General features: G+C 23.4%; 1 protein-coding gene and 1 long non-coding RNA gene across 3 annotated transcripts; one reads left to right on the top strand and one right to left on the bottom strand.

Moving 5' to 3' along the window:
• The first annotated feature begins 5,779 nt into the window (after nucleotides 1-5,779).
• Nucleotides 5,780-7,271, top strand: LOC102671249 (dehydrogenase/reductase SDR family member 11-like). Its single transcript, XM_006609103.2, has 4 exons — nucleotides 5,780-6,022; nucleotides 6,369-6,633; nucleotides 6,735-6,901; nucleotides 6,999-7,271. Exons 1-4 carry the CDS (start codon nucleotides 5,888-5,890, stop codon nucleotides 7,170-7,172), a joined length of 741 nt encoding a protein of 246 aa, XP_006609166.1. The 5' UTR covers nucleotides 5,780-5,887; the 3' UTR covers nucleotides 7,173-7,271.
• LOC116186760 lies at nucleotides 6,954-10,199 on the bottom strand. Of its 2 annotated transcripts, XR_004151768.1 has the most exons (3): nucleotides 9,051-10,199; nucleotides 8,009-8,030; nucleotides 6,954-7,639 (listed from the first exon to the last, which is right to left on the bottom strand). It is a non-coding gene; the product is annotated as an uncharacterized LOC116186760 (long non-coding RNA). The 2 variants fall into 2 exon arrangements; XR_004151767.1 differs by lacking the exon at nucleotides 8,009-8,030.
• Nucleotides 10,200-10,205: the final 6 nt, after the last annotated feature.

Raw genomic sequence — 10,205 nt, 5'->3', positions numbered from 1 at the left:
TTTTATTCTTTGATTAAAATTTTTTTAATTTTTTTCATGAGAATTTCAACTTAGAAAATCTTTAAATTAACTTAATACATCCAATACTAATATATTATTTGAAATTTTTAATTTTTATTCTTTGATTAAAATTTTTTTAATTTTTTTCATGAGAATTTCAACTTAGAAAATCTTTTTAAATTAATTTAAAAAAAAAATAAAAAAATTCTAAATTTTATTAAATTTTTATCCAAAGTATACTTATCAAAGATGATGAAGTTCGCAGAGATACATGTAAATGATACATCTATATATCTATACATATATCTTTACATCTACATATATCCTTTAATTTCTCGATTATTCATAACAAAAACAAATGATATAACCTATCCATCCTATATTCCATTTAAATATTTCCTGCAATCGATGTTTTCTCGCGATGGAGATATTTGAGCTTGGCGAAAAGAAGAAGCATTTTGCATATTCAAAAGAACGTTACAAAAATCCTTTAAAAGAAGCTCTTAAAGTGAGATAAATCGATATTATTTTTTATAAATCAGTAATTTTTAATTTATTTTAATCGAAAGATAATTTTTATTCTCATATGAAATTTTGTAAATTTTATTTTATCTTATAAAAGAATGTTATTTCAGATTTTATTAAAAAAAAAAAAATTTATCAAAAAAATTAAAATAAAGGAAAATCATATTTCTTATATTTCTCATATATTTTACTAATTAGGAACTAAATGTTATTTTATTACAAAAATTAAAATCAAACAAAATCCTAAAGTTCCCTAGATAACTCTACTAAAATACAAGTTATGAATTAAAAACAATATATAGGAATAATACGAAAATATTCGTTGAATAAGATTACGAAAAATTGATTATTTTATGTTTAAAAGTTTATTAAAATTTATTAAATTACAAATATATTATTGAACTAGTTGCGAGATTTATGGAATTATACAAAGACGCTTACCAAGAGACAAGAATTGCAGGAAGCGAGACATTTATTCAGAGAAGCAAAACATCTTATAAAAATTAAGGCAAAATTAGATCAAATTTATCGTGTAATTAACAAAGGATTGTTTCACAATCCAAGATTTCATTCACTTCATGCTATAAAAGGAGACATTCATTTTTCTGAAGGTTTGAAATTCTAATGAAAATATTATGCATAATATACACGATATATTAGAAATAAAATTGAGCTTGAATTTTTATACAATATATTAAATATATATTGGTAGATAAATTAATAGAAAAATACAATTAAATTTATTATTTTATTAAATAAATGTATTACAATTTTATTTGTATGTAATGTATGAATATTTAAAAAAAGAAAATTTTTATGAAAGAAATAAAAATTTAAAATGATTTTAATTTTAAAAATTTTGTTTTATTTTCCTTCTTCATAGATTCAAGCTATAATAAATATTACACAATGTCAAGAAAAAATATTTTTTTATATTTTATTAACATATATATCACATCTAAAAACTATTTGTTATACAAATTTACAATCTTCATAATCTTTTTGCATATTTATATTTTGAATTAAAAAAAAAAACTATTTTGAAAAAAATATTATTATCTATAAAAAAAATCACAAAAATCATAAAAAATTATTTAATTTAAGGAAAATGGACAAAAGCCATCCAGAACTATGAAAACGCAAAGCTTTTTGCCAAAGATGATTATACATTGACGAAAGAGAAATTAAAAAATATTTACAATGATCAATTAGTCAATGCTTATAAGAAAAGAAGTGAATTCTATTGTGAAAATGATATGTTATTAGAAGCTTTGAGTGACTATGAACAAATTTTTTTATTTAAAATACCTAAAATGAACATAATGGAAATACAAGTATATGATCTTAATTCCTTATTGTTAATAAGTATTGATTAAAAATTAATTTCCAATATATAAATTATCAGGATAGGTTATTAGAAATTTTACGTCGATTGCAAAAATACGATAAATTTCGAATGTATTGGGATCAATTTATAATGAATCCTGATCCTATGAGGGTTTCTGATTTGTTAGCTGTACATGCAGAATATAAGATTCATCTTAAAGAAATGGCAACTGCCAGGCATATGCTTCTGAAAGCTCTTAGCATTAATAAAAATAATGAAATAGCTCAAAATTTATTACAAGTATTCTTTTAATAATAAAAATTTATCAAATTTAACCCTGCAATAGCACACTATTTTTTTTTTTTTTTCTTCATCAATTTCACACACAATTCATCAAACATTAGGATAGCTTTCGATTATTTATTTTTAGATAATTCTTTTTTTTTTAAAGAAGATGTTCAACATTTTATTAGGATAATGAACAATCTCGGTGTGCCATTATAGAGTTAAAATAATTATAACTTTTCTATTGAATTAAATCTCAAAAATCTTTTGATATTTTCCATTTTTTTATGATCGAAAAGTAAATTTGATAATGTAGAAATCAATATTAAATCGTCTAATCAATTTCAAGATAAAAGTAATGGATTTCGAATAAGATAAATTATATTTTTGACATAAAAATAATATTGAAAAACTATTTTTAATTGATTTTTAAAATTACAAAAGATATAAATAATTATTAATTAATATATACCAAAATATCGAATATATATTCAACAATATATTCATATAGCAATTTCATCATTCTTTCTTTTTTTTATAATTCAAATTTTTCGTTATTCATTTATATTTACAATTCAACTTTCTCCAATTTTTAAAGATACTAATACTATTTTCAAAAATTCTTCATCAAAATTTTTCATTCCTACGTAATAAATCCTATTTTTTTAGTATCATTCGATTTTTCCTCGCCTCAATCTATCTAATAATCAAAATATTAAGTTGATTGGTAATAAATTTATTTATTTTTTGTTCATCAACTGTTCATATTATCTGAGCAAAAAGTAGCATTCATTTTTCTTTGCTATAGCCACATACTTTTCTATCTTATACTTTATTAGATTTATATATGGTTTTCCAAATTTTTTTATTTTTAATAGCCATATTTTTGCATTTGCATATTTTTTTCGTTCAAACGAAACCAAAGTTATTATATTGACGAAATTGATTAAAGGACTAGAATGATTTATCTTTCGACATTTCTATTATTTATTTCTATTATTTATTTTTTATTTCTTAATAAAAAAAAAAAATAGGAAAACCTCGTCATACCGAAGTAATTCCAAGATTTCAAATTACACACAAAAATAAGCAACATGAACTGAGATTACAAATCATTAATTCTTCCAGAATAGTTACATGATTATAGGCAAAATTTATTTATTAAATGATTTCAGTAAAAATGCTTTGAATGAATTGAATATTTCGGTCACATGAAATATTAGAATTTTATTTATTCGAATTTGTTTGCAGATTAGAACAAACATTCAATTAATTTGTTCAATTAATTTAACTCATATCAATTAATTTCATTATATGAATATAAACTGCTGTTATTTAAACAAGAATAAAAAATAATTTTCAGAAAAATTTTTCAACTTTTATATAAAATCATATATTTTGATATATTAATTAATATATTAATTAATTATATATATATAATTAATAATAAATAATCTTTAAAAAAAATATTAAGTTATATAATATATATTTTATATATATATTATTTAATATTATTTTATAATATATTTTAAAATTATCGTATTTAAAATTATTATCATTTGAAATTTGTTAAATTATTTTGATGTATTGGCAATTACTATTATCAATATTTGTTATGTGATGTTACTATTTTCATATATTTAAACAACTATTTATTATTGAATTATAAATATTATAATATAAAATTTAAAATAAGTTAAGTTTAAAAATCCATTACTTTATATCACTTTCTTATATCAGTTTCTTGTAAATTTTAGAAACTAAATATATCATACATGTTATATATTTATCATATCACATATACAAACAGGTTGTATTTAGTACTGGTCATGCGTTATCAGCCTACACTGTTTTATGGTGCATGCATTCTTGTTACGACAAAGGTTTGGTCACAATTGAAAAAGCACTGGATTGTAATCCGTACAATCCAGGATTTAATTTATTAAAAACTGTAGTTTTACGATTGTCTGGTCGTTTCGAAGAAGCAAATATATGGTTAGAGAGTCTGAATAAAAATTTTTTTAAACTAGTAAAACCGACAAGAGACAAAGAAAAATCGATCATGGGAAAGCTTTCGATTAGAGAAACAAGAAATCATTTGATCAAACAATGGTATCTAATACGGTAAAAATATCAATATTTTTATAGATATATATATATATATATATAATAAATATTTTAATTCAAAATTCTTCCAATATCAAATAATCCATTTTTAAAAACGTATCAAACAAAAATATAAAAAAAATATAAAAAAGCATAAAAAAATTGTTACATTATCGATAATAATATTGATAGTATTATAATACGCTACATGTTTATGCGCCAAAAACTTCGAACTTCGTTTACAGATATGATATGGCGATGCAATGTCTGTTAGAGAACAAAATCAATATGGCAATACAAATTGTATTGAAAAGTAACTTAGTTAAACAATATCCAGAATCATATCTATTATTAGGCGACTGTTTTGTCAAACGTAATGAAATTAATTTGGCACTAAAGTCATATCTCAAATGTCGCAAAAAGATGCGCAAACTGAATTTACCATTTTGTCAAAAGACTATCGATTTAGCGGAACGAATAATCGATATCCTGAACGATAAAGCAGAAGTGGCGATAAACAATAGAGATTCGAAACGAGCCATTAATTTAGCTGAACAAATACTTCAAATATTTGATGAAGATAAAATACCATTAGAAGAATTACGTTTACAACGTAGTCGTGCCCTTATCCATAAAGCTCGTGGTCTATTTCAAATAGAAAATAATAAAGTGATTCGGAAAAAACAAAGTTGCGAGATTGCGGCTGATAGTTTGAGGTTTGCTCGCGAACTAAATCCGGATCTGTATCAAGTTTTATATAACGATAGAAATATGGAAGGAGTTATCGATCGATTTGCGCCACAACGAAAATTACCTCGATCTTTAAAAATCCTTATGCAATTTTCTTAATAAATTTTCGTTCAAATTTCGATATATTTTTTTATATAAATTTAAAAGAAAAAAAAGAATTTTATAATATTACAATTATTTAAAATTATTATTTCGAGGCTAAAAGATCACGTAAATAAGATCACGTAAATTTGATCACGTAAATTATATCGATTGAAGCAATGTTAAAAATACACATCTGATGCAATATTTGCAAAATGTTACTCGAACAAGAAAATGCCTGTATCTCTTTTTATCACTTATCCTTATTTTTAGTAAACACATATTTTAAGAAAAATTACATTAATATATATGATGGTATATATTTACAATAATATAATTTTTCATAATTAAATAATTTGATCTAAAAATATTTTTTTCGATTAAAATCGTTTTTATAATATAAATCGTAATTTTCAATAATTTTCAATAAAAAATTCTTTATAAAATTTATTGAAATTTTATTTTATTATTGTAAAATCACGTAAAATTTATACACATTGAAAAAGAAAAATTTTTTTTTTCTAAAAGATATTACAAATATTATAATTTAAATCAAAATATATTTAATCTATAATATAATAAAACTACAGCCTACTGTATATTAGTTAAAAAGACAAAGTCTGGTTAAAGTATCTCTGAAGATTAACGCGACCTCGGTAATCTTGGGCCACAATTTGTTTAATATAAAAGAGGCACCGACGCTTCAAAATTCAGATACATTTTATGGTTTCAATTCTACGGTTCTCTCTCGTATGATTACAAGTAAAAAAAAGAAAAAAAACAAGCACAATTTAATATATCAAGGAATTCGCAATGGAACAAAATTGGGTTGATAAAGTTGTTTTAGTTACTGGAGCTAACTCGGGCATTAGCAAATGTCTAATAGAATGTTTAGTTGGCAAAGGAATGAAAGTTATTGGAATTGCTCCACAAGTCGATAAAATGAAGGTATTTTTTAAGATTTTTTTGTAAAAATATTTTCTTAAAGCAATAATTAATAAATAATAAAACTTCATAATAAATTACATATCTTTTCCATAATAATTCTTATTTTTTTTTTACATTATGGATTTATCACTTTTTCATTTATAATTATGTTGTTTAATTTATGCTTAATTTATGTTTAATTTATAGATTGTAAAACATTTCATTCAATCAAATTAATAAATTTGGATTTATATAAATATAATAATTTAAAACAATTTCATATACTTTGAATCTTTACTTTCTTCTTTAAATAAAAATAACATCTGTTTATTCCTAAAATTTAAATTTTATTTATTCTATTAAATAGACTCTTGTTGAGGAACTAAAATCGAAACCCGGAAAACTAGTTCCTCTTCAATGCGATCTTTCCAACCAGAACGATATTTTGAAAGTCATAGAATGGGTCGAGAAGAACTTAGGAGCTATAGATATTCTCATCAATAATGCAGCTATTAATATTGATATCACAATGCAAAATGATGAAGTATTAGATTGGAAGAAAATTTTTGACATAAATCTTCTTGGACTGACTTGCATGATGCAAGAAGTTCTGAAATTAATGAAGAAAAAAGGTAAAATTTAATTTTTGATATATAAAAATTTAGAAAATTATTATATATTATGTATTTCAAAATATAAATTTTTCATATTCTTATACTATTGTATTTTCTAGGAATTAATAATGGTATTATTATAAACATCAATGATGCTTCTGGACTGAACCTACTACCAATGAATCGTAATCGTCCAGCTTATTTAGCCAGTAAATGTGCATTAACTACCTTGACAGACTGTCTTAGATCTGAATTAGCACAATGTGAATCCAATATCAAAGTCATTGTAAGTTTTCAATTATCTTCATTCTTATATCTAGAAATATAAATTTTAATTGTCAATTATGTCTTCGAAATTTTAAATTTGATAATATATATTTTAGTCCATTAGTCCTGATTTAGTGGAAACCGATATGACTGCACAATGGTTAAAAGAAAACTCTCGTCTGGCTTTGAAACCTAAAGATGTTTCCGATTGTGTTCTCTTCGCTTTACAAACTCCTGACAATGTCTTGATCAAAGAACTGGTGGTCACACCGAATCGTGAAACGATATAAAGAAAAACCAAATACCACTTATTATTTTTCCATATGTTTAACAAAAACATAACAATTAATACTTGTAAATAATAATACAAAATAAAAATTTATCAACATCGAAAGATTTGTAATATTACTTCTTTCTCATGGAATATTATTATTATTAAATATAAAATAGTATAATTCAAGCAAAAAGAATATTTTATTTATCGATCGTGTAATATAATGAGATAAAAAATAAAATAATAAAATTATTACATTTATAATATAATAAGTTTAAATTCCTATTATTTCTTAGTATTAAATAAATAAATTATGTAAATTAAATATTTACATAATATAAAATTTACAAATATAGAATTTTCATAACAAATATTAATTGCAATACTATTAGATATCACGATCTTACAAAATGGTCACTTCATTAATCCAAGAAGCGGCGGAAGTTCATTCTCCTCTTGATCCGACGGATCATCTGAACAAAACTGATAAAAGATTAATTCATTATATTCTCCGTTTTCTTACATATTACTCACCTAAAATTCAGTCATATACATTTGAAAAACATTTCTATAAAGTATTAACACAACTTTTAATAAATTTTTTGTATAAAAAAATATTTAATAAAAAAAAAAAATTAAAATAAAATATTTTTATCTAAAAAAATTATTACTATTTATTTTTGTAAAAAAAAAAGATTTCTATAAATATTTTAATATATTTTTCTTCCTTATAAATACATTAATATTTTCCTATTATTAAAATTATCTGATTAATCATCAATTTTTTAATATATTGTTTTTATATTATAGGAAAAATAATAATATATTTCGTGGAAGAGAATCTATACTCACATATTTATTTTCTTCTTGCTCTCTTGAACAAATACATGAAAAAAAAAAGTGTATAATCTACCGATATTAATTATATAATCATAATAATAGAGATATTTTCAACAATAAACATTAATTAAGGAAAGGAATTCAGGTTATATTCAAAAATAGTGTCAATAATAAAATAATCAAACATTTTTTATTCCTGCTTCCTGAACAGATGATTAGAATTTCTATAAAATTCTTCTTATCATCAAGATAACAAACGTAAAGTTTCTAATTAAAGAAATAATTGGATAACTATTAAAGAGGAGTTAATCTACTATCAGGAAACAAACATTCATTCTGTCAAAAATTTTATGAGAAAAATTTCTGTTTAAGGATTCAAAAATTTGTGCAATAATTCGTATGATATTATCAATTTGATTTACGTCAATATCATTATTAGTAAAGAAAATAGAAGAAAATAAATTTGCATAATTTCAATGAAAATATAAAATGACACAAAATATTTTAATTATTATTATTTTAGAGATTTGAAAATTGATTTGATTTTATATATGATATATGAAATATGAAATTTTATATATGATATATGAAATCTATAAAATTCTATTATAAAGAATCAAAATTAAAGATTATTCTTAAATTTCTAAAATGTATGGCTATGTTTGCAAAATTTCATTTGATTTTATATCTTTTTGAAATTATACAACCTTACTTTAATTCATTTTTCTTTACTGATAATAATGTAAATCAAGATGATAAATCAATATGAGTTGATCCATCTTGTATATGTATGTATGATAAAAGCTAAACATAAAGATGATGATGAAAGATTAATCACACTGAAATAGATCTTTCAAACAGATGAATATTATATCTGTTATACGTTTTTAAGTTAGTTTCGCAAAGAAATGGATTCGTAAAAAAAATTAAAAAATGGATTTTTTTTTGATTCTTTTAGGATTTTTTTTTTTTGTCATATCGTTTAGAAGAATTGCATGCAGAAAAATATGTATATATCGAAGGGGCGGCAGAGATATTAAACTTGAACAAATACCTTACAGCGAGAGTGTGCGAATCGCATCATCCGTTCCCGATCGTCCGTGTTATCCGAAAAATGATATCCGACTATTTTTTATTTTTTTAAATTCCTGTATTGATAAGTGCAAGTCCAAATCCCATATCCGACCTAGGAGATATAATCCATGAAGAAACCTATTTGTGAAACGAGTACAGCCACACATTTTGCTTTCTCTTTTTTATATAATTGATCGATATTTTGATAATCCAAATCCATGAATATAACGGCGTTATCATATATATATGTATATATATATATATATATTGTCCGGTCAAAGATCCAAGTAATCCGCTTATTTACAGAATCCATAGAATATTTCCAGCCAAATTATCCATTTATCCAAAATATCCATCATTAACACTAATTTTATATCCTGTCAGCATCCTAATCCCAAACACCGTATCTTTGTCAAATCCTGTCTTTCCATCTTATTATTTCATGTATATATACATATATACTTTATTTTTCATTCCGGAAGATCCTCTACAACTAGGAAGAGCCAGGTCCTTGTTAGAAGATGAAGGATTCGTCTCATTTTCCGACCTGAACGTAAATATCCTCTTGAACATGCATCAAAGTCCTGAAGAACGAGGTGTAGATTGTTACTATAGCACACATATCAAAATTGTATATACACGGTCACGATTGTGTACAATCAAAGATCAAAACGATTGAGAGAAGAGCAATCAGACGATGTTCGATCACAAGGTAGAAGGTAAACCGTAGAAACACTATTTTTGCAACGCGATAGTTTTCTTTTGGAGGACTCCTCGTTCGTTCTGCACGATCCTGAGGAACGCTAAGCACGAAGTTAGATAGTTCAATCGTAATCGTAATTGCCTATGCTAATACTTAAATTACACAAGTCAAACGAGAAATATGGAAGATTTCTCAACGAGCTGATTTCCTCGCGTTGAACCAGGCACCAGTTTTATATATCCTTTTCATATAAGTTGTCACGAATCGATCACTGAGCGCCGATGGATGAAACATATGATATACCCCGGTCAACAACGTTTTTTTTTGACGATGAGAATCAAAATTATCATATCGGTAATAATAAAAATAATTCTCGACTTACGAACGTATGATATAGAAGCTATAAGCGAGTACTTTCATATAAAATAAAAC

Source organism: Apis dorsata, unplaced genomic scaffold (assembly GCF_000469605.1).
Source record: "Apis dorsata unplaced genomic scaffold, Apis dorsata 1.3 scaffold_52, whole genome shotgun sequence".
NCBI classification, from domain to species: domain Eukaryota; kingdom Metazoa; phylum Arthropoda; class Insecta; order Hymenoptera; family Apidae; genus Apis; species Apis dorsata.
Note: the sequence above shows the minus strand (reverse complement) of the source record. Positions and strands in the feature narration are given on the sequence as shown.